Here is a 27,751-nt window from a genome sequence, read left to right as displayed (position 1 = left end):
AATCTGCTCCTGTAGGATGGCAGCTGTTCTCCCTCATTTAAACAACTGTTCACTTGGAGATATTAAGGAGCTTCCATCTGCCTGGAAGTGTCTACTGGAAACCCAGTTCAGACAATGGTTTAGAAAAGCTCTCAAAATGGGCCACTTAAATTCAGAGCCTTCAGCCTCTCTGTGAAAAAGCAGCCCACCAAGCCACAAAAACATTTTGCAAGCAGACTTGTTAGTGTCCAAACACTGGACAAGGGCTGCAACTGGATCTCTGCTTCTCTCCCAGAGACAGGAGAGACAGACACACACCTCTCACTCCCACTGCATGGAAACCAGGTTCTTTTACTCTTGGATGGGTGTTAAAAGGGATGCTCAGAACAGATCCCCACAGTGCCTCAGCACTGAAGTACCACTGAAGTACCAAGAATGAAAAAGCCCCACTGAATTATACAGATTCCATGAATATACTTCATATTTAATTTAAAATAATCTAACAACATTATACTCAAAAATAATTCAGAAGATTTTATTTTCCCACAATACGCAGAATTTTTTCTCATTTGCTGTGTGTTATTAAGGAATATTAACCAAACAACAGCCCATTTGCTGGAACAGTTATTAAACTACAGAACTTTAGCACACAAGCAAATGAGCTCAGGGGGCTTTATACCAACAGCCCTGGCATATAACAAGGTGCTGCACCCAATCCCTGGATTTGTTAACCAAGATCAACTTAACTCCTTTCAAGGCATATTTGGTATTATTACAATTATTACCTTGCAGAGGTAATAATTCAGGTTTTTTGAATAGTATCAACTTCTCCAAGATAAAGAGACGAGATCAAGTATTTTAAGGTACTTTTATTTAATAAATAACTTCAGTAATAGCACTGTAAAAAGTGAACATCTGTTAAAATAAAAAGGCACTTAAAACAAGAATATGACTATGATGCAGTTTGAATGGTCAGAGGCAAATATACATGGCACATGTCAAGAATGATGGGTGACTTGTTCACATGACAAACTATGCAATCTTAGCTACAGGGTAAAGGCAAATTTACAGCTAAGACTGCTCCAAAAAAAAAAAAAAAAAAAAAAGAGAGAGAAAAAAGCTTGTGTTGATACAAAAATATTACAAAAAGAATCGCAACCAAATACGTTAAAAAGATTAGAAGGTGACAAAGCACCAGGCTAGAAAGCAAAGAAACATTACAGAATGAGACACAGCATCACGTAAGGCCCTTAGGTGATCTGAGGATGTCTTGGTAAGGTACTTCATGATACTGCCACCCAGGGCTTGAATTTACAAAGAAAAACTAAGCAAGTTACCAGTCAGCAACTTCTTCAGTAATGGCACATGTTTTAAAGCTATTTTTTTCCTTCTTAACATTCTTCTCAAGACCTTTCATTTTAACCATAACCTGGCAATATGCAACTGGAAAAATCAAAGTTAAGTGTATGCATACACTTTTCAGTCTTTTACACTGCTCCCTTCCAGCTTACACAACTTACCAAATACTTAATTATACATCTAGCAAGTCAATGACCAATTAACCACCAGCTCCGTGCTACATGAGTTTAATTACATCTGCAAACTCAAGCCCTGATTTCCCTGTAAAGCTAAAAAGTTTAATACTAAATGGCTAGGCAGAGCCCTCATGCTGATTGCTTTAACCCCTTCCCTCCCAGTCATGCCATGCAGCATCACACCCTGCACAAGACCTGGATTCACAGCCTGGGAAAGGGAAAGGTCAGAAAGGCACCATGTGACCTGGGCTGACTAGGCTACACAGTCTCAAGTTTTTTTTGTCCAACCTCTGGCACCAATTTCTCTTATTTGCAAAAAAAAAAAAAAAAAAAAAAAAAATTAAAAAAAAAAAAAAAAATAAAAAATTACATATGGTACATTTTCACACAGGAAAACAAACCTATATGTAATGAATTAGTAAAATCACTGCAGTTTGTCCTAAATCTATCTTATTGTGACTACAAAAGTTGCTATACTGCATACAGTGTTGTGAAGTTATACAAGCAGTGTTCATTTTCCCTCATATTTAGGATTGACCACAGTCGTCACTGCACTCTTGTAAATAGGATTTTCACCCTAGAAAAAGAAAAAAAATATATTAACATTTAAAGATATGAAAAAATGTGTATTTGCAAGAAGCATAAAAATTAGCATTAAGAAATTACCCATTAATGCTTTGTTTGTACACACAAACAGCTTAAGTCAAACTAGTTTTCCTTCTAGCAACTTGAACAAAGGCATGCACAGCTAATAAATAAAGCAAAGGGTTAGCAGGATCCTGTCCCATTTGCAGCACAGAATTCCTTGGAGGCAGCTGAACCTCACAGGCTCATCCTGGGGCTGAGCCACCACCCAGGGCTCTGCAGCACAGGGCATTTTATGAAGAAGAATAGAATTGTAAATAACATTGTTTGACACCAGGACTGACCACAGACCACATTCTGCTATAACAAACATTTAAATAGCTTATCTTACATTGTAACTGAATTCTAGAAACAACCTGGGAAGACTTCTAGTATTTTGCTAATACACAGTCAATATTTACAGTGAACAGTCAGTACCCATCATTCTCATTTTATTCCTGCAGGTCTCTCCACCCCCTATCAGGGCAAATGTACAGATAAAACAAAGAAACCTCTGTACTGGTGCAGATGCTGTAATAAAAAAATTATTTCTACTGACACAAGACAAGCCTACAGAACAATTGCTTACATCTCTTGCTGAGATTTAGAACCCCCTAAATTAAGCTTATTTTAAGCTTCCTTTTTTCCAGGTTACTTTCTATCTCAGTAAATCTTACCCATTTAGACATCCTTGCACACCTCAGATGAACAGCTTGAACTCAAAATTAACAGATAAATCTTCACAGGAGAAAGAACCACTGCTAGAATGGCCTGGGGCTGCAGCTCTGAGCTCTCAGCACAGCCTGAACCTCAGCCTAAATGAATGCTGTCTGCCAGCATGAAGCTCTTCTGTGCACACACAACAGATTCCTGAGAAAATTCAGCTCGGTGCAGATGTCATCTCGAGTGCTGCTCTGGCCAGGGCTGTACCTGGCCCCCAGCAGCAGTGAGGGAATCTCTGTCCTCCAAAGTGCCCCCAAACCTGAGATGGGCTATACAACCATATTAACTCAACTTTATTAATATTCAACTCTATTTACAATATAATAGGTGAAACCAATTGTTCCTACACTCAATTAAACGATGACAAACATCAGGGGTCTCTTTTTCTGGGTCATAAACCTGGAAAATCAGCAAGGAATACCACAGAATGTACCAAAGGCAAGCAAGAACCTCACTTGGTGTGGAATTTTCTCATCACAGCTCCTGGGAGGTTTGCTGCCTTCTGTTTGCACAGGACCAGAAACTGGTTTGTCCCAAGAATAGTGGCTGCTGCTGAGGGAGATGCTTCAGGAAAAGGGGATTTCTCCTCTGAAATCTGAGAGCCAGCTTCTCACATGCAAAGAGCAAGGAGGCACATCCAATCTTGCCCAGAACCAAGAGACCTGTCCAGCCAGAACCTGGATTGCCAGACAATGGAAGTCTAAGTTCTCTGTTCAGCATTCTCAAGATCTGAGTCAATGTCACCTGGACAGAGGGGAAGGAGGAGCTGGGTGTTCAGTGCAGACTGTACTTCACAAATACACAATAACAGCACAAGCCCCTTCCCCTTCCACCAGGCAAATGCTGTCTTGATTAAAAATATATCACTTATTGGTCTGGGAAGGGATGAGGAGTAACATTTGGTAGTGGTTTTTTTTAAATTTTAAATCATGTGATGTGGCTAGTTCTTAGACTAATTAATCAATGCAAAATTATGACCTTCCCCAGGACTTTTAGCGAAAGGTTTGCAATAGCAACATGCAAATGAAATGGGAAAACCATCCAGGGATGAGGGATTTAATCTGGTACTGAAGCAACTCTTTATATCTCAAGGTTCTAGGCAATGTACATTGCTTATTTCCTTAAAAATTTTAAGGGAGAATATTAAAAATGTAAATATAAACCAATAAAGTTTATGATGCAGAGGAAGTCTGTAAGCATAAGAGGCTGCAGTAAAAGTTATTGCACAGCTCTTCCATGGCAAAGCATTACATAACACTTGTTACACTGTGCTGTTAGCCTCCAACATTTTACACAACAGACACCCCCAGCACATACAGGGGGTACACAATCACATCTTCTGGCTGAAAAAGAGAGAACTTCTACCAGATACTCTAGGAATGAGTCTAAAGGTAAGGACTAAAACTTGGAAATTTGCTAGGTGCTACTCATACAACTAATTTGAACCTGAATTCAGGCTTAAAATACAATTTACATAATAAGGTTGTAAATTTTTTACTATACTGCTTTTTGAAGAGAAGTCAGAAGAAAATTTTTCTTGGCTCTTGATTTAACATAAGTCCTATAAGGATACTGAAACTCTGTCCTGCCTTCCCTTGTACTTGCACTTCTCAGAAGCACAGAGTGGGATTTGGGTCACTGGATAAAGCACTTGACTGGCTGTCTCCCCCTGTCAGGTCAGAGTCTCAGTTCCCATTACAAATAATGGAGATTTAGTCAATATTCACAACTCTTCAGCTTAACCCAACCTGACATTTGACCAGCTAAATGGCTCCTGAGGCTCTACTGCCCATAATTGCCACACTGATGGATCTGCAGGTTCCTTCCCAGCTCTGTTCTGCTGAAGCCCTGGCTGCTCCAGCCACCCTGTCCTGGGCCTGGCTTGGCAGGTCTCCTGCAGACAGCTCTTCATTAAAATAAATATCCACTAACCCAACATGATGCTCCTCACTCAGGGCCCCTCACAGCTGCCAGAGGGTGCATATTTTCACACATTAGAAACACTCAGTTTTTTAATTGCCCACTAAAATATGGGATTCCAAATTTGCTGTCTTAGACAAACAGGATGGTTTTAAACACTCCCTTTTCTTTATAGCACTACAGAGAATATACTGGTTCAAGCATGCAGAGTTAGGGAAAACACATTTGTCACATGCCCCTACAACTGAAAACTCCATGCACACTTAAACCAAAATTAAAATTAACAAACAATAACTACATATATAACCCAGTGAAATACTGAATAAAATGAAGATAGAGGTACTTTTAAAAAGTACCTTCAGCCAAGAATAAATTGCTCTTTATGTTGCAATATGTTCATGCAACAATATTCACTTTCAACTAGACTGGGCTGTTCAGAGGACAACAGTTCAGTCCAGTGCTGCATAAAGATGAAACTATTACACAGGATGTTCAATTAACCTTCTATTCCTTTTGCTCCAGGGGCTTCACTGTTCCAACAGTCACTGAAGTTGCCTCCACAGTGGGTTTAAGACCTAAGTCACTGTACTAAAGAGAATTAAAACTCATGCACACACTCTGCTCAAGAGCTGGCTGTGATTATTTCCAGCACTATTTCTCAGGAACAGTGTCCAGCCCTGCTCCAGGGATGGACAAAGTGAGGCCATGGTCAGGAACAGCCAGAGGCACTGCCAACCCCATTTCCATCCAGCCCTGGAGCCACAAACCAGCATTCATTGAACACAGGCATTTATATGAAAGGGACTGAAAACATGGCATCTCCACTCCACATCCAGAGCATGTCCATGATTCAGCAGCAAGGTAAAATACAGGCATAAAATCCAGGCCAGGAGAAGAACAAGTCCCTGCAATTTTGAGCACTTTGAATTATTTGTGGTTTCTTTTTATTTTAACCAGTAGCTGCTAATAATGTTAACTAAATTCCTACAGACTTAGTGTCCAATATAAATGTGTTTAATGTGTAAAATTCAAGATGATTTAATTTGGAGTCTGTTTGAAGATGCTTAGCAAGGCACAAGCTACCCCCATGCAGGAGTGGCAATGGCATTCACTGCAAATAGCAGCTTTGTGTTTTAAATTTGTGATGCAGCTTTTCAGTCCAGAAGAAATTCATCCTTAGACTTGTTACAAGCATGACTGCACCAAAGCTTTTATGGCTGACTGGGGTAGAACCTGAGCAAACAGAACTCTGTTTGACCCAGCTGCCTTGAGCATTGACCACCAGGATGCCCTGGTGCATCTGCACCAGCAGGGAAATATCTGAGTACCTGGGCCATGACAAATTCCATGGTGCTGCAGCTCCCTCACCACAGAGCCCCAGCCTGTGTGTGGATGATGGCTGTGGGAGAGGGGAAGGGTCACACAAACTGCACAAAGTTAATCTGTGTACACACACCTGGAGGGAATCCACTACTCTGTAATTTTCATAAAATGGGATTTCAGATAACTTTCCTGCCTTGACATTATAAAGCAACTCTTCATCTAAATGAGAGGCTATGGCAATAGTCTAAAACCACCAGGAAATCTTATCTATAGGGAAAAGCAGAACCTTGTTTTACATCTCATGGCTCACCTACTCTGACAACTCTCACCTCCTCCTTTCTGGTGGACCATAAGAATAAACCCACCTCCCTCTCAGGCCAGACTTGTAATAGTTCTATTAATACCAAAAATTATAAATTATGTTTAAAAAAAGCCCAAACCACATCCTTTCACACTCAACCTTCACATCTGAGTGAACCAAAAAGGCAGAAGTCAATCCCTCCATTTACACCAGAGGAAAGCTGTTTGCAGGAAATACATTTTGATGAGAAATGGCAGCATCAAGGACATTACATCCTGAAGAGTCACAGGGTAGAGAGCAAGAGCACAGAATAGGAGTTACACACTGTATGGTCTGTTAGGTGCTTGTCCTGCATGCAACACAAAGTACACAATTAAGTGAATGGCAGAAGAACAGGTAACAGACATTTAACTAGATGGAGTATGTGAAGTAAAACCTCAATTTCCTCTGCTGTTACTTGTGGCATGTTAGGTATGAAGAGAACTGAACCCAGCAATTCCAATCCAATCCGAAGCTAAGGCTGAGCTTAGGAGGGAGTAAGAAATGGAGTGAAAAATGCATCTAGAGGGGACAAGAATATTTCCTCCTGTCGTATTAATGTTTGTTTCTATGGACACCCTAAAGCTGGCTAGGTTACAAGGACCATGATACTGCCAGTTTCAATAGAAATAAGGTGCATATTTAATAATAAAATTAGTGGAGTATATGCATTTCATACCTTAATTACAGACTAAGTCTATACTTGGTTAATAAGCCAAAGCAGTTTACAAAAAAAAAAAAAAGTAATGCTGCTCTGCATGTTCACAGAGTTATTCTAATAAAAACAGTGATATTTATAGGCTGAGATATTTTAGGAGTATCTAATCTAGCTTAGCAAAAATATTGATTTTAACAAACTGACTACTGATTTGAAGAAACAGAAGACAAAGCATCCCCTGTGTGTCTCCCTACAGTCCAAAATGTTCTTCAGTCCAAGGAGCTGCTCTACTATGTATTCATGCATCTACAAAAAAAAAAATTTAAAAAGCATTTGTAGAATAGTTTAAGCCAGTACTGGCAGTATTAGTAAGAAAGCAATCTCTCTGCCAAAACCAGTTAAAAATTTTCAAGTTGCATTCTTGAAAACTCCACAATCAAAGCAGCAGTTGATACACTGAGCAAGACTCAAACTATGATTAACTGACTGTGACACACAGTGAGTTTGAAGTGACATGCAAAGGGGAAAAAAAGGAAAGAAAATGAAAGGAGATACAAACTGAGACTTAGAGACCAGCTTTACGTCCATAGTTTGGATTCTTGAAATTGTTAATAGGGCTCTTGTATATTGGATTTTCTTGCTGAAGTAAAAGAAATGGTCAGTATCGAATAATTCAACAGGGAAAAAAAGCAACATTCTCAACTATCACTGAAAAAAAATCATGCCATATATCAAGTGTTAGTATTTTTTTCCCCCAATACAAGATTAATCAATTTTCTTAAATAAAACCAAAAGGCTTCCTAGGAGAATTTAAAAAAAAAAAAAAATTCTTATCAACCACGTGGGGACATTGACTTCTACAGAACTTAGTGAGGGATTCTTGATTAGCAGACTCCTGACACTGCCCAGAGGCAGCAACTCTGTAGTCTATGAAAGCCTATAGATCACAGGCTTTTTTTCTTGCATGTTTCTCTGTTGACAAAGAGCTGGGATCATTTCAACAAACCAGCACCAGCCATGATTTTGTGACTTTATGGAAGCTTCCCAATTAACCCCATATGACTATTTACATGATTTCCTCAATGAACACAACATTTTCTTCTTTGCTTTCTGCAGAAGTGACTCATCCTTACAACATTTTAATCATATGCTGTAAAGTGTGGTAGAACTGCAAAGCTGAACTGTTCTGTCAGCATCACATTTCCTCTCTGAAATGCTATTTAAACCCGAGGTACTGATCTCTTTCCTGCCTCAAGAAATACTTCTCTAAGAGGACTGGTTATAATCTGAAACACTTTAAAGCACATGAACAGAATCTTCTATTTCTCCTCTGCTACTGCAGCTTTTATACATAGAAAAGCTTCTTGACTCACCGTATCCCACTTGGCATTCATCTTCTCCTTTTCAAATTTAGCAAATTCTCTTCTGTCATGAATGATCATTAGTAGTTTCCAAATCAATAATAATGCAAGTCCAATGAGAACAATTCCAGCAACCACACCAGCTACAATGGGAATGATGTCAGGACCACTGGGGCACTCTGGGGAATAAAGCAAGGGAAACATGATTTTATAAAATGGCAAAGGTAATGCATATCCAGAAGAACATTTGATTTTGGACTGAAGCCAGTATTTTGAATTTCAGATATGCCAATACTATTTCTCTTTCAAGTAATCGATTTTTTGGTATATGTACATCCTGTAATATTCCAGCTTATTTTTATCCTTCTAATTTGTGTTTGATCTCAGCAACAGAGCCACCTGTTCTGATGATAAAGTCTATACACTGCTAACCTCTTAAGCTATTTATTTACAATAAAATAATTGGCAATTGTATTTAAATATGCAAGAGCTCCAAGTTAAAGCTGAGGCAACTGGAACACGAATGCCAACCAGCAGAACAGGCCCCACCTACAGAAATAGAATATTCTGAGTTGGAAGGGACCCACAAGGATCACTGAATCCAACTCCTGTCCCTGCACAGGGCAAGAGTCACACCCTGTGCCTGAGAGCACTGTCCAAACACTCCCTGAACTCTGTTAGTTTTGGTGCTGTGACCACTTCCCTGGGGAGCCTGTTCCAGTGCCCACACAATCTCTGGGTGAAGAATCTTTTCCTCATATCCACCCTAAAACCTGTCCTGGCACAACTCCAGGCCATTCCCTCAGGTCCTGTCACTGGTCACCACAGATCAGTGTCTGCCCTTCTTCTTCCCCTCAGGAGGGAGCTACAGACTGTGATGAGATGCAAGGTGATGTAAAGTGGCTGACACAGAAATAATAATCCTCCAAATTAATATCCAACTCCACTATTAACATAAAATTCCCAATAATCACAAATTGAAGAAAGGTTTTTGCAGAGCTTAGTGCATAGACTGAAGGAGTCAGAAGCAAATTAATTCAAGCCCTGTGCAATAGAACAACTGTGGATAGAACACAGCTTCCCCCATGCTGCAGACTCCCTGTCTTCATAGCTGCCTCTGCAAGAGGGAGTGAAGTGGGAAGGGACACAACAGGAATCCCTTGGGAGCCAGGAAGGAACAAGTGTGTGCTCCACAGAACACAGCTCTACTAGCCAGAGCTCGTTCCTTCAGCTCTTGTATGGCACAAGTTTTAATTTAAGGTGCCTCCTCGTGCACGATGGGCTTGAATCATCTCTGAGCTAAGGCAGCAGAAGATTATACATGAAGAAAACGTCAGGCCCCAAAAGCATAGGGCATGTATGGCTTGTCCTAGTAGACAGAGTTCCTCTGTACTGTGGACTACTTTTGCAGAGAATTTAAAACATCCTGAATTGAAGCAGTATTTATTTCTAAGAGCCACTATCCACTGGATGGTGTTAAGTCATGATGATTAAAATGATCAATTCTGAAAATTCCTCAAGTATATAATACAGTACTAAATCTCATTTTCTATCAGGTTCTTAAAAATCAGGAGACCACAAACTGCTAATGTATGGGACCAGAAATTCTGCAGTGCTAGATGCAATATCCAGCAAGTCAAACTAAAAATACTCTTGGTAAATAAATGGTAAATTAATGATGGAGCTATAGAATTGTTCTCACTTTTTTCTATCAAAGGATTAACTATACAAAATGATTTTGGGATCTATTACCACAGTCAAGTAAAAGCAAAGGTTCTGAGCATAAAATAATTCAAGCAGTTTGCAGCATAGTACACAATTTCATGTAGACTGATTCCAAATTATTAAGAAAAGGAAAAGAAAAAAAGGAAAACCCCACAGACACCATTGTTTATAATCTGTAGCAGAAGCCTAGGGAAAAAAAACCCCATCAAAATTTATCTAAATAGGACTGGCTACAGGAGAGATAAAATAAGCCTGAGAGTACATTGAGTGCGAACAGGAAATGTTTCAACAAATATACATATCTGATTTACCTTTTGTTTTTCAAAAATAGAATCTGTTTCTATCAACCCACAGGTTTGAAAAATCTAGATCTAGGGAAACATATATTTTTCTAAAGCCACTCAGACATGCACAACTGTCACTCAGGGAACAGGCACCTATTTCTGAATGCATTTAACTCGCCCAAATCAACCAGAGGCACTTTGCAGCACCCAACAACCGCACAAATTAACAACAAAGGAGAAACTGGCAACGCCGCGTTCCTACCTGGGGTCTCCACCACGTGGACATGGACTTCACCATTTGAGTTGACAGAGTAAGTGAAGTAGAACCAGCAGTCATCCACGTCCTTCTCCTTGCAGTGGGACAGGGGGTCGGGCTGGTTGGGCTGCGGCAGCTTGTCGCGGCTCTCCACGCGCGTCATGTTGAAATACATGCACTCCTGAGAACACGTCTCCTTCTTCTCGCCCTTGTCGAAAGCCCTGCACTGAATGCAGTCCCTGGGCAAGCACAAAACAGAAACAGTGCTTTACAATGTGCTCGTGGAAGATTCCCTGCATTTAATATAAAGAAATTATAAGGAGAAAACATAGGGAAAATACTCCAAGAAAACCAAACCTTTTGCCATAAAAGTTAGGAAAAAATAAAGCAAGACATGGCTTTGTACCAGTCAGAACATTTATGCACTTTGAGATCAACAGAAGCCCTTTTCATAAATTCCTCTTTCCCTGAATAACCCACAGGCTTCAAGGACAGAAAAAAACCTTTTCAACATCTCTACCAGGGAAATGAACACTCTCAGACAAGACGCTGTAGGAACAAGGTATTTACAGTGGAACACACACAGGTTATAAAGAACAAACTCAGTGACAAGCTTTTTTAGTGGGGTATCACTGAATAATTCATTAAAAAAAGCAGACTGAACAGGATTTTTATACTAAAAAGATGAAGTTTTTTTCTCAGCACAAAATGAGTTGTACAGGAATCCACTCAGCCACTAATCCTAAACTTATTTCAAAGTTTCCATGCAGAAAATATTAAGTTTCTAAAAACCTGGAATTCCAAAGGGAAGGATGGAAATTTCACAGGCCCACATTGGTATAGGCTTAGTTTTTGACTGTCAAGTTAGTACTTTAAATAGTATTTATTTTAATCAAAAAGCTTAGCTGAAGTTTTAACTATCAAAAACTTTGTTTTAAAAATCCTCACAATCACAAACTCAAAATGCACAGAAGCTGGGACTTGGTTTTCCAGGTACGTACTTGTGCTCTGTACAGACACCGAGGCAAGTCTGACACGTTTCACACGTGGGGCCTTGGAATTTGGGATCTGTACAGTTACAGGTGCCACATTCACAGGTGCCTCTTCCATTGCAAATCTGCCCATTAGATGCCATACATGGAGTAGTATCCAAGGAACAATCGCAGGCGCTGCCGGTGAAGTTGGGGAAACACTCACACACTCTGCACTTGCAGATCCCGTTTCCTGGGCAGTGGAAAGGTATTGCAATGAAATCAACTCTAATATAAAAAAATCTGTGACAGTGAGAAATACATGTTCACTACCTTAGGGAGATAAAAGAAAAAGAAACCACGGTGGTGAGATAATGAAGACTCTAATGAATTAAGAGATACAAAATAAACTTTAACTCCAAATTTTAACTACTTGCAGGCATTTGTCCCCTTTTCCCATTCTCCTATACATTTAGATTTCCTTTCATAAACAAAATAACAAGACTCAGGAATATCAGACTAAGAGCAGTATAATGTGTCACTGTGTATTCTGGAACATCACATTGCTCCCATTCTTTGTGGAGCAATCGTGGATTCTGACCAAATCAGACAAATGAGGTATTCTCATCACTGAGATCTAATGGTTTCTGTTTTATTTTTGTGTCATGGACAACACTGACATAGTAATTATACTCCTACTGGATACTTCCACATGCAAGGCAGCAAAATAATTTAGATACTGGTTGCTGAATGGTTTTTTAAATTGCTTTTGATTTCAAGAATTAACTATCATCAAAATTTTGCTTCAAGTGATTAAGGTGTTTTTTTCTGGATTTTGCACATTCTAGTCTTCACTTACCTTTCAGAACAGTGTCAAGCAGTTCACAGGCATCCTATCAAGCACCAAAGTCAAACACTCACTATACCAGTAAGCTGAGGGCATTCTCTCTTTCTATTGACACAGTGGTTACACTGAGCCAGTATAACATTATAATATCAGGACAGTTGCCTCAGCCTTCTTTACTCTAATACCTGAGGGTAATTCTGCAAAAAACAGCAGAAGTCAAAGTTCACTCCAGGACAGTTTTACACACCCTTCTTGGAGCTGTGATTCAAGGAAGGTGAAATGTGCATTAACAGACTACATGTTCAGAGGGCTGTTTTATTAATAGACAAGTGTTTGCAATCACTAAATCTGTCAGTATCCTCCTCTCTGTTATCAAGGGGCTTTGATCTTTTACCTAAGTATGCCTACTCTGCTGGGTAGAGAAGAGACTTGTAAACTGCTGACCAGCTTTGTCTGCAGAAAGCTGAAGCACCTCTCACCTCCACAGATTAAACCATTTGATCGATCACAGTTGAAGTTGTCACATTCACAGTATTTGCCAGAATACACTTCATTGGTGTTTTCCCTTTTCTTGCACACACATTGTCCACAAATGCACTCTCCATTGTTACTGCAGATTTCTGTGCTGTTCTCCCTCCTGCAGTAAGCATCCATATCCTCACTATTGACTTCATCTGTGCTACATTCACATAGTCTTCCTATTCGTCCTTCATTGCATCTGCAAGGTAAAAACATGACTGAAAATGTAACCTTAATTGAAAGTCACACAAAAAAATACCACAAGAATAGCACAAAGAACAGGAGAAAAAGTGACTACTCTCTCAAGAGATGCTCCCACTTAGATTTCAGATGAGGTTCCCAGCTGGCACTCATGTACCAGGCACTGGAACAAACTGGACTAAGTTGCTTTTATGCTGATTATTCTACCTGATATTCCAGATGAGAGACTATGTGACACCCCTCTACGTAAACTGTCACATAATCATTATTAATCCTTTTCTCACGTGACAGAACAATAATTATTTCTCAAGTGACAGCAACTTTTCCCTGTAGCTGCTGTCATATTTCAATGAAAAAGTTTCCTACAAACAGAAATTCAGCAGGAGAGTAGATGATCTTCAGAGCTGCCAAACTGAGATCTGCAGGGATCAGCACTTCTCATTATCAAGGGTAAGATATAGATGAGGAAATGGAAATTGCTCTTGTTCCCATCAGTGATCGACAGACTGTTAATGGTGTCCATCAGAACGAGGTCATTGGGAAACTGCTGCATTTACAAAAACAAAAGGCTGTGCTTACCCACAGGCCTGTTCTCACCACGTGAGACCAAGTGGACACCAGTGACAGTGACACCAAATGTAAGAAGTTTTTCTACATACAGATGGGAAAAATCTGTTCTCTTTCTTTATAGAGGAACACCAAAAACTGATCTATATCCTTTCAAGTGACTCAAGGCCAAATGTGAATTCTGACTCATCTAGTAATGCTGATCTAATGATTAATATTTAAGCATAGGGATTATTCAGAGATATGGCAGTATTTCAGAGTATCCTAAAAGAAACAGGCTTGTAACAGCAATTCTTGTTCTTTCACTAAAAAAAAAAAATAGCAAACCTAAGTAAATCCTAATTAAGAAAACAAAGATCTTGCTCACATTTCTCTTTTGCAAAAATAAAGAAAATGTTTATTTATTTACCTGCACGCACCACATTCAAACGTTCCATTTCCTGCGTGGCAGGCTGGACTATTGGGCTCTCCTTCACTTTGACACTGGCACTCACAGATGAACTGGAGATTAATTTCCACCTCTTCAGTGAATCCCAGTGGTTTAATTTTAATTGTTTCATTTTGTTCTTTCTTTGGACATTCATTAGCTGTTATATTAATCTCAAATGTAACCTTAAAAAAAAAAAAAAAAAAGAGTGTCACATTACTACAAGGAGTTTTGTCTGTACTATTAATAAGAAATGCTGTGTTAGACTCTAAGTGCATTTTGTATTTGGGCAGCAGCACATATACTCTGAGTTACCTCATCTCCAATTGAAATGTTAGAACACTTCCTTCCATCTTCTTGTGTGCCATTCACTCCATTCTTGCAGAATGACTTGTAACTGATTGTCACTCCTTTTGGTAGCTTAGTATTTTCCAGGATAACCTCTGAAGAAAGGGACTGAAACAACAGTTATTACTTAACTTCCAACTGAGTTGCAGAAGTGTTTTGTTGAAGAACAGACATTATACAGCTATGCCCAGTCTAAGCACCAACCCCACAGGGACACTGGAATTATTTAAGTTCCAATGTGCTGAGAAACACCAGCCCAGGGCTGCCCAAAGTCACACTGTGGTGATCCCTTCTCATGTCTGAACTTGTTACAAGGTCAGGACAGGTTTCCACAGATGTTGGAGGCACTTGTTATCCCATGTGCTCCAAAGGAGACATGAGGCTCATTTACACACAATGCAGCAACAACAAAATAATGTGGGGCCAAACCCAGCAAAAGGGCCTTTTTTGCTAACACTTGGAAAAAAAGGTAAAAGGGAAAAACCAGTGGGTTTTGGCTGTGGATTTTATTTTTTGCAAGGGAAAATGTGGATGGAAAGTTTCCTTTGTAATGCCATTTTAAATGTCTTTAAGAGCATATAATCTTGTTACCCATCTAACCTCTTACTGCCATAGTCTGAATGTTTAGTATGGTTTTACAGCAATGGAGTATATTTATAATGTGGAATACTAACTAATACAGCTTGGAGTCTCTGCTGGAAAAACTTAGGAGCAAGAAAAATTAATACATAAAATCTGAACTTACGTTGTATGCATCAATGATCAGCTGAATCACATTGCTGGAATTTGAAGACAATGTTCCTACTGCTGATTTTGGTATCAGATTTTTCAGTTCCTTTCAATATTGACAAAAACAGAAGGAAAAGTACAGTCTTACTAGCAAACAAAGTATAATTTGCAGTATAATTGGTGATTAAATATGTTAGTGGATTAATTAGTCAAGTACTTCAGAAAACAAGGCTGTGTTGCCAGTGATGAACATAATTTTTGAGGTTATACACAGCCCTACCAGCACAAACACCCAGCCTTTTCTTCTCCTTTGCAATTTAACTCTGCATTTGATAACAGAATACCAAGCCCTTCTCTTGTACAAGTTGACCACAATCTCTCCTGAACCACACTCAGAACATATTAAAAATAGGCAGGCATCATTTTTCAAGAAAAGAAGAAAAACCAATTTGAATACAGTTTAAAAAAGAACACCAAAACCAAAAAAACAGGTTAAAATAAGGAAAAATATGCATGTCCTTTACACAGTCATTTCCTATTGCATAATCATATCCAGCAGTTCAGTTAATTTTAAACATGGGTATATAAATAGAGCACAAGAGACAAAACATGCTCTTTCATAAGTGTGTCCCCTGATCCAGTGTCCACACCCCCCTCAGCTATTTTGCTGTAAAAATGTTCACAAAAATTAGAACTGCAAATGTGTTCTCTACTCACTCATACCTACAAAGAGTAGCAAGGAGAAGGGGCACTTCTTCACTGTAAATTACAAACAGGTAGTTTTGATTTGAAGACATAAAAAGCTTAATAATAAAGTATGTGGGTAGCAAAATATTACTTCCATGGTCACTTACTTCCATAATTACTTAAATGTCAAATAAGTCAATTGTAACAACTTGAGAGTAATTTCTTTACCTTATAGACTGCCTGAAACTCTTCAGTCACAGCAAAGATTGTCTGAATATTGTTCTCACTAAGTTTCTGTACCAGATGAGCAATAGAGGGATAATCCTAAAAAAAAAAATCAAGCATAAAATTAAATTCAAATTTGAGACATGTTGCTAGAAAATAATCAAAAAGTCTCTGACATCATAAATAGAAATCATGTTTAGAAACATACATTCAACTCCCAACTAGCCAGCTCATGTCACAGTTCTAAAGCAAAACCTCTGAAAACAAACAGGCATTGTTAAGATTTCATATATGCCTCATGAAGATAAGTGTTTCTTCACACAGACATTATCATATTCCATGCCATATAAAAGGTTAAATCCTTAAATATCAATGTTCTCAGAAAATTATCTTCAGTCCCTCAAACCACTACTTTTTGTGCTGTTTCACAAGGAAATAATGAAATATAACTGAATTAATTTTAGGTTTCTATTGAACAATTTTCACTCAAAGTTAGGAATATATGAAGACACTAATTTGGTAAAGCTTAGTGTGGTTACCCCATGTGGTAAAGGCTTCTCTTTGCATTTTTTGTCTGACCTCCCTTCCAGTAAACCATGAAGGCAATGCTAACCATACTGTTACCATAAACTTTGCATCATAAGATTTCATTCTTAGAAAACTCTTCAAACAGATATTTCACAGTATTTTTCACTAGTAAACTATTCTGAAAATGAAGACTGGTGAAATGATAAAATAATGGAACAGCCACCACAGTTTTCCAGTGGACACACAAGCCCACCACTTCAGACTTGGACTCTGTGACCCTTGTGCATCCCTTTCAATTCAGAATATTCTGTGACTCAGCGTGGCATAGAGGATTATTAGTCATCAAAAAGGTTAAAATCCAGCAATACATAATCACAGCATGAAAGCTGCCATTTCTTGAAATTTTCCAATTAAGACTGGATTAATTCTTGCACATTTGCTTTAGTTTAGCTGAACTATACCAGATGACCCAACGAGTTCTTCTGAGCTTAAGCATCAAAAAATATTCATTTCCCTAGAAGATGATATAAAGACTTACGTAATAGTGGCTCATTGTGTACACATTATTTTCCAGATGACATTTCCCATCATTTGGCAGAACAATTCCACCAAGTTTACCATCTCCTGCAAAGTGGAATCCAGCATCCGTGGAAAACACCAATAGTCTTGTAACATTCCTCCAGCCAATTTGTTCCTTGGGAAAAACACAAACAGATTTTTGGTATTTTGTACCAATTTATTTTAAAGCATTGGGGACCAATACTTGAGAGAGAAGTGCATGGAAAAGTAGACAGACTTAGGAGAAGCCACACTGCAGAAGTGTTGCCCCAGAAAACATTAATTCATGCAAACCTTGGAGACACTTGTGTTTCATTAAATGTCTGCTCCAAAACATCTGCTGCAGGTTTCTCATCAAAAGCAAAAAAGATTCTTTTTGAGATAGCCCCTGTTCAGTTCTCATTGGAGTATCTGAGGGTTTAGAAATCAGGCTCTTCAGTGCCAGTTCCACTCCCATGCCATGAGCAGTCAGCCCCAGGACATGGGTGTGCAGCACTGAACTGCTCAGCATGAGACTCTGAAGAGCAATCAGGTTTTGCCAACCTAGTGCAGATTTGCACCCAGGACAGTGCTTGCCAGAGAGCTGGACCATGAGCATCCTGGCTCACCACTGCAGAGTCTGATTATGTAAACTGCCCTTTCCTATCTTTTTAAAAATTTTTCCATGGAGCTGAAGCCCTGGCAAATTTATGAAAGAAGACCATGTAAAAGTGTCATATACTAAGTTATCACCAAAAAACCACTAGAAGGCTTATGATAAATACTGCACTTTTAAATCAAAACTCCAGATAATTTCAGAAAGTCTTGAGTCCATTGATCAACAGCAAAAATTATATGTTTACAAAGCAGTAAACCTGGGTATGGGGTTTTTGGGAAACCATTTTGTACAGGTGCATAGAAGAGTCCATCAGAACAACAGAAACAAGAATCCTTAGGCCATCAAAAATAAGTAAAAAACAAGTTTTCTATCTGCTTTCTGAGAAACTAGTAGAAGTCACAATACACCAAATTTCTACAATCACAAGAATCTTACAGACCTTTAAAATAATCTGAAAAAATGCTTACTCAGGATCTCATACACTTAGAAGCAGAACTTGACTCTTCCTCTACAGCAAACTTTAAAAGCTTTGTCTCTACATCCTGTGATCACAACCTCTGATCAGTATCTTCACATTTTCCAGTTTCATTCTCTCACTGAATTTTTCCTCACCTACCTTGTCTTGCTCAAAGGAGGTGACATATTCAAATGCCAGCCACCATAAAACACTAAGGCTGCATTCAAACAATTTTATCTAATAGAACAGTCAAAAAAAATTAATACACTTACCCCACAAACTGCAACCTGCATTATTGCATCAAATCCACCTTCAGGAGAATCTAAGTTCCCAGAAATGTGCTGTTTACCTACAAGTTCATTGAATTTGTTTCCTTCACTGGTAAGGCTGAGCACATTTTTATAGCTAAATGGACTTGTACAGTTCTGGTCCCCTGTACAAGGATTTCTGAGTTTGGCTGGTGTTGTACTTATATAAGGCATCACAGTTTTCTCCACAAAAGAGCCAAAGCCTAAGACAAGAACAATAAAATCCCTGTAAGCTGAAGAATGGAAGTCTTAATTCTATTATCACACAACAGAATTCAAATGCATTATAAGAGACATCAGAAATAGCTCTTATACTGGTTTATGTCCCACCTTCTCCACCAATGCCAAACACTTTTATGCTGTTGAACAGGTCCTATGTATTAGAACATCTGCCATATTGCTGCTAAATTGAAGAAAAAAAAAACAACTCTTCATATACAATGATGTGAAAAACATCAGGAAGGAAACTTGGGGGGTTTCATTATTGTTTTTTTTTTTTTTAATAGGCAAATCTTTCTTACCAATCCGAAAGTCTGAAGTTATTTTTTCCATCTCTAACATCAGAGCCGTTCCAAGGCTTTTCACATTCTCTAAATCATCTTTCATAGAATAGGAGAGGTCCATAAGGTAATAAAGGTCAATGGGGTAGTCTTCAGCTCTCTTGAATGTTAATGAAAATGTCTGGGGTTCCCCTGTTTCAGAGATTAAACAACAAGCAGAAGCCATTAAAAATTCCATAACTGCACTGGCAAGAAAAAAACCCTCCAAAGGAAAGGCTTGTAAATCCTTATGAAGGTTTTGAATTACAGGTGAGGCAGTTTTTCTCCTGCTGACTGAAATATGTAACATCAAATTATGATGAAAAAACTGTCAACAAACGTTTCTTTCAAATATTCAACTTAATATTTCTGAGGTACTTTATCTCCCCACAGGAAAACTAGCATGTCAAAACCCAAGCTTCTTGTAGTCACTGAAATTTCAAATCTTCATACTTCCAGTCATTCTAACATGGTTCCTGCAAGACCTAAGGACAAATTTTCAACACCTATTTTCTTCCAAGATGACTTCAGTAATTCCCAAAAGTTAATAAAGCACATTGTTTAAACAGGTTTATAAAAGAAAAAAATTATTTCTTGATGGAATATTGTGAATTACTTTGCATCTACCAAGCTTAGAGCACAGAAATGGCAGTGAGAGAACACCAGGTTAGTATTTGTTGTGATTGTAAGCCCAGACCCTGCATTTTACCTACAGGAGAATGTAGTCTCATTCTGATGCTGAAAGGCAGTGCAGAAAGATTACACACACACCACAAACCCCCTTTCCCAGAAACTGAAACAGTATTCTTTTATTTTATATGAAATTTTATATGAAAATGAGGAAATCTTATATTTTATATGAAATGAGGAAATAAATCAATAGAATTCCTGCTCTCCTCTGTCACTGAGCTTAAATGGTAGTATTGCTACTACTTAAGTTTGCTTAATAATTAGGAAACCTTTGCTAAGCATCAGCAAAATTAGTAAAGTGAGAAAAACATTTGGCAAGTTGAATAGCATATGTTATATATGCTATATATATATGTTATATAGCACAGCTATATAACATGGTTTTCACAAAAAAAAAAAAAAAAAAACCAACCCCAAATAACAAAACAAAGGGGGAAAAAAAGCTGTAGCACAAAAAGCATCCAGCACAAAAATCTGTTTAGATTTTCCTTAGCTAATACTTCAAAAAGCCTGCACAGAAAGCAAGAATCATCCTCTGCAAGTATACAGTCCCTCAGAGAACTTGTATACCAATGCAAGTGCTTATGAACATCTTCTGGGTAATTAGATTCTGGTTGCCCAGGTCCCTGCTATGTTTTGATGAAGAAACTTTTGTGTAAACAGAGAAACAATAATTTGGTTTGAAGCAAAAAAGTTCACATTAGAAATAAATAGGAGCCATACCAAAATTGCAAAATAGTTTTCATTACTTTCCTCTCTACACCATGTTAAGCCTGCTTCACATCACCTTCCAATAAATTATTACAGCAACTACCACTAAGCAGCTGACCCCAAGTGCAAGCTCTTCTTCCAGGAAAATACAGGGCACCTTTCAATGTGTCTACAGTACCTAAGAACTCCCCTTGAGGACAATCTCCATGGTGCTCAAGTGAGTCACTAGCTCTGTTCTTGCTTGCCTCCCTCATTTGAATGAGATGAGGTTCTCTTTAGGGACTAGAACTGGTACACAACTATTTTGTTTTTCATTGCTGTGGTTCTGCGTCCACATCTTTAGCCTCTGGAAAGTATTTTATGTAGAAATCCAAAAACTGTGCTGCACAACTGCTAAACCACTTTGTTCAGACATGCAGACTTCAGGCAACAGCAGTAAGCAAAAGGAAATGCTCTCGTAACTTAAAAGCTTTTGCTGACTCTTCTACTTTCATCCTACAGGCACACTGTAGAAAATTAACTACAAAATACTGAAAATAAAACATTTGTACCTTTCTGATATATCTAACAATCCATGCTGTATTAATTTTCTCCTAAGTTCTATTGGGAAAATAGAACAAGTGATAATATCTAACTTTTCTTAAAAATCGAACAGTATTTGGAGTACCTAAACAGCTGGAGCTGAACTGAATGGCTCTGCTATCATCCACATTATCTGAAAAACAGTCATTTCTGTAACAAAATGGTTACACACACAAATCAAAAAATGCAGACGTGGTGGAGACAGAAAAATCATCCCAAAACTGGAACGAAACTGTCCTTACCGACTCTGAGGTGCAGTGATAATTTCTGTGGCTGGATCTGTGTAATGGCTTCTGGTTTCAGCTTCTCTGCAGCTCCTTTCTTACGGTTTGTTACTTCTCTGTTTTCGAGCAGCTGTTTGCTGCCTCTGGGATTTTCTATGTCCTCCAAAGGGCAGCCTTTACTCTTCAGTGCTGCCAAGTCATCACACCGGGCAGATGTTGGCTCTCCTTCTTGCAAAAAGTCCTAGAAAACACAGGAAAAAGAGCATCAAGTTTACAGTTATGTGCAAGTTGTTATATTCTACCCACAATTGCTCTTTCTACAACGATCATATCTTTTTTTTTTTTTTTTTTCCCCCAAAGTTCAGTAATAAAACACATGGTTTTGAAATATATTAAATTATATTACACACATTCAGTGACTACTATTTACTCCAGGAGTTTGCATCTACTTATACTTACCTCTGTATAAGATGCAAGGAAAAAAAAAAAATTAAGCTCAACACCCCCACCATCAGAAGCAGGACATCGCTTTAAATTGGCCACTCTAAAACTGACTGCAAGTGGAAAATTCTTTCATTTTCACATAGTTACCAATAATGTAAACCTATATATAATACAGCCTGCTTTTAATATTCTATCCTCTTTAATTAAGACAAGATGATAAGAGTATTTTGACACTTCACAACAAAGTAACAGCTATATGTTGACAGAGCAGGGCAAAAACAGACAACTCTTACTTTGGGGAAATTTAATCTGAAAGCAACACCCATGAGCAAAACCAAGCCTTAACTTTGTTCTGAACAACAAATTATCATTACATCAAACCTTAAAATAACTTTAATCTCAAATATAAATAAATAAGGCTTCTAATTGAGAAACCTGGCAATTCTGATTCTGCCTCCATCCCCAAAATATGCATATAAATAAATGTATACTAAAGCTTGTCAGTTATTGGTGACACAGACCTACAGGAAATCTGATAGTTCAAGGCCAAATTATAAAACCAGTCAGTTCAATTAAATTTAATTTAATGTTGCCAGTTTATAAGCTGGTTTTGGGAATAGTAAGTAGGCAATGAATAGAAATAAAGGCAAATTATCATCTCCCAGCAAGAAGCAAGAAAATTTCTCAGTTTCCAATAACAAACAAAAAAAAGAGCTATAGAAAACATTTTTTTTCTATTTCTAACCTGAAGAAGATAAATCAGCATACACCGGTTATATCTTACATTTTGTAGTTTCCTGAACTTCATTTTTCTTAACCTAAGAACATACGCTTTTTGTTTCATAATGAAACAAACTACCCACCCACACAAACCTTCGTCCTATTCCTCAAGTCTACCAATAACAGAAAACTAGAAGTTGAAAATTTTTCTTTTAGAAGAAAAACGTCCTTCAATCTCTTTCCCTACTCCACCTACATCTGTCTAAAATTAGCTCTTACTCTAATGTCACTGGAAGAATATAATTAAGCATACTCAGACAGATTCCACATTGGAGTAATTTTAAATAACTATGAGACAGCCTATAGGGTCTGTATACACTCAGGATTTAGAAAAGGAGAAGTAAACACATTGTGAAAAACGTTTATACTCAAATCAGGAAAATCATAGCATTTGATTTTTTAAATACAATAAGTATTGAACTGAAGAACTAGAGGAAACTACTATTAATGGAGACAGACACTTCTATATGGGTAAAGTATTCACTGAAGTTTGAAACCAAGGAAAAAATAAACCATAAAAAGATTTCTGCAACACTTACTGTTTTTTTACACCAGCCACAGTTTGGTCCTGCTTGTATACATTCCCCACATGACTTTGCATTTGCTTTTATGCAGTCGCTTCCACCTAGCAAGGAACACAAATCTGTCATTCATTTATAAAAAGGTGTCTGCAACAACAGCTTTTCACTTTGGATCACCCTGGGTTTGTAAACTGAGTTCCAACTACAAACAGGTAATTAACATGAAATATGACTGACCAGCATTTGTCCAGTGTGGATATATTTATCCACATAAATAACTGCTAAAAATATACAGTTTTAAAGCAGCAATTAACTACTGTACTGCAATCAAGTGCCTTACCTTGCTGGGCAAATCCATTCCATATCAAGCAACAGAGGATGCCAGCACATGTGAGCAATTTGAAATTAGTCTGCAAGACAAAACCAGAAACCAAACTGGATGATTTATTGTAATGAGTAAAGGCAAAAAAAAAAAAAAAAATCACAAAGATGTGGACACCTAATTGTGTTTCAGAGGAGACAAGGAATATGGAACAAACACAAATCTAATTATCTTGGTTGTACCAGTGGACAGTTTTCCCCTAATACAAACCATGTTTATGGGCTACACTGCATTTAGAAGATATCAAACAGGGCAGCTTCTTAAATTATTTTGAAATGCTCTTCTTCTAGGTAAATCTGCAATCTATGAGAAATTCGGAAACACCTTTCAACTTGGGGGAAGAACCCAGACCAATCTTTTAACACCTTATAAAAAATATTTATGCTCTGAACGTTATCAGAGAGAGACTTCTAAATAAAGCTACCACAGCAATACAGGACGGAAACAGAGCTTCTATACTCACATCTCTGTTTCAAGATAAACACCAAGGCCCTTTACAAAACATTTTCTTCGGAATCTTCAAAGGGCATTTTATAGATTAACTTTGCACTTTATGCAACAAACTAGAAATTTCCTCTCAAAATATGCACCATAAAGTCCACCCCTGTTTTCTCTTCTTTAAGCAACATAAAATTAATGGATACCACCCATATAAAAGAAAAAAAAACCCTCTTTGTTCAGTTCTGTAAGTATTAAAGAAAGGCAAAAGTTTTTAAAATTTTTTCTACCTTAATAGCAGGTAGTCAACCAGCCAAGGTTAGTTGTCTTTTAAATTTTGATAATTTATCAATTCTATTTCTCTTTTATTCATTATAAGAGTTCTGAGAACTTAGATGATAATGGCCAGTTTCCTTGAACACCCTAAAATGCTGTTGCTAATTAAAGCCTCTCTGGTCATCCTGGAAACAGAAGCATTCTTAGTAACTTTTTGTTCTAAAAAATATCTTGCAGTATAGCCAAGGAAAAGTGAATTTGGCAATCTCCTAAACTGACAATATCATTTTTCTATAAGACATACAATTTCTCCTGTAAATTAGCAACAAAGTAAGCAATGCTTAAATTAGTACAGCAGTTGAGCTTTGGATTTTGCACAGTGACACACAGTTGTTACTTTGCACATCCACCCAGACCTATCAGAGAAGGATGGCTGCTCCAAAATCTGATGGGGAAAGTTTCAAACAGAAGCCAATCCTTTGCTAACAAATTGTATCCAACAACAGTAGATGGCTCATATTTTTCTGATAAATCATTCTGGCTCACTTTTCAGTGGATGATATGGTGAGAGGAAAGACAGTGGAATTCAGACACAGGAGAATTAAGAGAATATGCTGTTGAACTACTTTGATACATGTTATGCATAAGCACAAAAGACATGACTGGTTAAAAAAAGGAGGAAAAAATTGAACTGTGAATTATATCTTATTTAATTTTTGAACATTACTTACTGCATATATGCAATTCAAATTTTTCTCTGCACACTGCTGCAAGTGACCAGTCCTTCATTCACAAAAACTCTCTTCCAGGAATACTTTTACTAAGTCCCTTTATAAACGACCACTTAAATTCAACCTGTTCAACCACAAACCTTGATCAGAGGGGAATGGTGACCCAAGGAATGTGAACAGGTGGAAGACAGATGAAGGACTGAACCAAGGCTTGGAAAGACACTGGTTACATGGTTAGGAGCTCACCTACCAGAGCAGGACTCTGGACAGCAAGTCCTAACCAGGCTGATCAACTTTTAGGTTCTTCTTTCCTGGTTTTATGATAGGTATGTTGTGTTCAGCAAACCTTGCTTCCCCCGAGTAAAAGGCTGTTTTGTTACTCAAGAAGCAGTTTTGCTTTTAGTACAGCCCAGAACTAGATGGGCTTTTCAGTAAGAAAAAAGCCAAGCTGCCGACACCAGGTGAGTATTATCTCTTCTGTCAGCCCAGACGAGAAAATTATAAACAGTTCACCTTTTTAGGGCAGACTAAGAGTGGATGCACAGCAACTCCACGCAGACTATATAAATAAGTCAGCAAGATGTGACACAGTGCTAAAGCTATGATTAAGACCATTTGGAAGAGAAACGTTCCAGTGGAAATGCATCCCACGATGAAGCGGTTCTGGGCACGGAGTCCCGGTAAAGTTAACAAGGGAAATGTCCTTTCCCATATATGGCTGCGCCACTGCCTCTCCCGGAGCTCGCTTCCTTCACCTCCCCACTTCACAGTTCACCACAGCACAGTGTGCTTGGAATCCTGCTGTGGATTCAGCTCTGAGTGCTGCCCGTGCAAGCAAAGCCATGCACTCCCCCGTCCTGCGACCCTCCCGCGTTCCCCGCAGTCCCCAGGCAGCACTGGGAACTGCCCTCTCAAAGATTTTTCCACTGAGGGAATAAATCCTAACAAATAATTCCCGAGTACACTGCATGGCCAAAGGAAGCCTTTGGAAACCTTTAGTGGAGCTATCAGTAAATGTCGTGTCAGTATTCAACCACAGATGACTGCAAGAGAAAAAAAAAAAATCCCAATTTTACAAGAAATACATTAATATTTTTTACGCAACATTTGACTGCTTTCGATTAGACTTGTTCTCTCTCCTCTTTCTAAATCCTTGAAAAACATTCCGGAATCCTTGAAAATTTGGGTTTTTTTCTTCCTGAAAATAAAAGCAACTCAAAGCCAAGAGACTGAAATCTCTTTAATAATTGTATCATCACTTGGATCCTTTCTAAAAGGCTGCAAATGGTATGCTGTTGAAAAATTGATTTTTAAAATTATTTCTGCACATTTGTGAACCATACTCTATTTTTGTTAAATATTTTAGGAAAACAAACATGGACATAACCTTAAATGTTCCGATTCAGTGTTTTCCAAGTTGCTTTTTTTTTGCTGTCTCAACAAACAGTAAGGCTTGAAGAAAATTTTTTATTTATAAAGTCAGCTTTGATGGAAATCTCAGAAGCTTTTAATTTGAAATGAGAGACTCATTAAGTGACAACAGAAAGAAGGAAGGATTATTTCTCCACAGAATTTTGAATTTGTAAATTAAATATTTAGAACCTTCACATTCTGCTAACTATCAAGATATTTAGAAATTAGCCAGTCCACAGCTTTTAAAATTTTATTTATTAGAATGGCAATAGCATCCCTGTGGAAAATTAACTGGGCAAATGGGATCAGGGAAGAAAGGTAAGAGTTATACACATATTTATTCCTTTGAAATTAAATACTGATTACTATGCTGCTCTCCTCTCATCACTCTCCAGCTCAACACTGTCACAGGCCACAGTTTATACAGGTATTAAGCCAATATTAACAATGTGTGAGGTTCCTGCAGTATTAATCCCCACGGCTGAGCTGCTCCTCATCCCACCCATGAATGCAGTGTCCACCAAGCTGATGGCAAGCACAGCACAACATTACATGGCACCTGCCCTTCTGCATTCTGAACTGTGCCTTCTGCAAAGCTTTCCACTGAAACACACAGCACAGCAAACATTTCAGTGTGCAGGAAGACTGAGCTGTTTGTGCAGATGCCACCTTTCTGAGGCAGTATCCAGACAGCCAACTTATTCATATCTCCCCACACCACTCTAATTGCACTTATAAACCCAGAAATGAATACACAACTTACACTTTTGGACTCACATCTGTGCTTCCCACAGTCTGACACCTCTTAGCATGAGCTGTATTTTCATGGGTTTAAATCTTGGTTCAGAAATGCTGCATGGAATTGATTCCTCCAAGAGCTGATGTCAGGTTTACAGCCACTTCCGTGTAGTGCAATGATGGAAAATCACTTAAGAGAGCTGCCCCATTCTCCTTGTTGATTATTTGCTCTTGTTAATCAACCTCCTGGCTGATTATTCTTACTGCTTTCATTTTTGATCAATGCCACCAGCATTACTGTGGCCACCAGGAGGGCTGGAGCAAGAAAAAACTAATCCAACAAAGAGTTTTGTTTCTTCCACCTGGGTAGAAAATCGCTTATCCTGGTGTGGCAGAAGTGGTGAGATGAGGATGGAGAAAAAGAACTGGAAGGGGGTGGGAAGCAAAAGCTCCTGCTGCTCAGGCAGAGCAGTGGTTGTGTGCTGGACTGGTCACTCAGCCAAGCCCCCACCCCCAGGCACGAAGGCTCTGGTTAAAAAAGGAGCAGGAAGAGACACGTTTCTAAAATAAGCAGAATAAAATAG

The 27,751-nt window shown here is 38.3% G+C and overlaps 1 protein-coding gene across 2 annotated transcripts in view; it reads right to left on the bottom strand.

Annotated features, from left to right (window-relative positions):
- Nucleotides 1–828: 828 nt before the first annotated feature.
- The window catches only part of ITGB1 (integrin subunit beta 1), a 41,994-nt gene continuing 15,071 nt past the window's right edge, over nucleotides 829–27,751 (bottom strand). The window contains exons 2-17 of one of the 2 annotated variants that reach the window (XM_079300256.1): nucleotides 23,530–23,599; nucleotides 23,208–23,293; nucleotides 21,463–21,685; nucleotides 19,220–19,390; nucleotides 18,663–18,901; nucleotides 17,316–17,471; nucleotides 16,253–16,348; nucleotides 15,354–15,443; nucleotides 14,576–14,716; nucleotides 14,243–14,445; nucleotides 13,026–13,264; nucleotides 11,730–11,952; nucleotides 10,735–10,967; nucleotides 8,476–8,642; nucleotides 7,662–7,742; nucleotides 829–2,091 (exon numbers count right to left, since the gene is read on the bottom strand). In XM_079300256.1, the coding sequence (XP_079156382.1) occupies nucleotides 7,668–7,742; nucleotides 8,476–8,642; nucleotides 10,735–10,967; nucleotides 11,730–11,952; nucleotides 13,026–13,264; nucleotides 14,243–14,445; nucleotides 14,576–14,716; nucleotides 15,354–15,443; nucleotides 16,253–16,348; nucleotides 17,316–17,471; nucleotides 18,663–18,901; nucleotides 19,220–19,390; nucleotides 21,463–21,685; nucleotides 23,208–23,293; nucleotides 23,530–23,599 (2,412 nt within the window). In that variant the 3' untranslated portion in view covers nucleotides 829–2,091; nucleotides 7,662–7,667. The remainder of the gene's footprint in view (nucleotides 2,092–7,661; nucleotides 7,743–8,475; nucleotides 8,643–10,734; nucleotides 10,968–11,729; nucleotides 11,953–13,025; nucleotides 13,265–14,242; nucleotides 14,446–14,575; nucleotides 14,717–15,353; nucleotides 15,444–16,252; nucleotides 16,349–17,315; nucleotides 17,472–18,662; nucleotides 18,902–19,219; nucleotides 19,391–21,462; nucleotides 21,686–23,207; nucleotides 23,294–23,529; nucleotides 23,600–27,751) is intronic. The other variant, XM_079300257.1, reaches the window with a different exon arrangement.

Source organism: Erithacus rubecula (genome assembly GCF_903797595.1).
Source record: "Erithacus rubecula genome assembly, chromosome: 3".
NCBI lineage: Eukaryota > Metazoa > Chordata > Aves > Passeriformes > Muscicapidae > Erithacus > Erithacus rubecula.
Note: the sequence above shows the minus strand (reverse complement) of the source record. Positions and strands in the feature narration are given on the sequence as shown.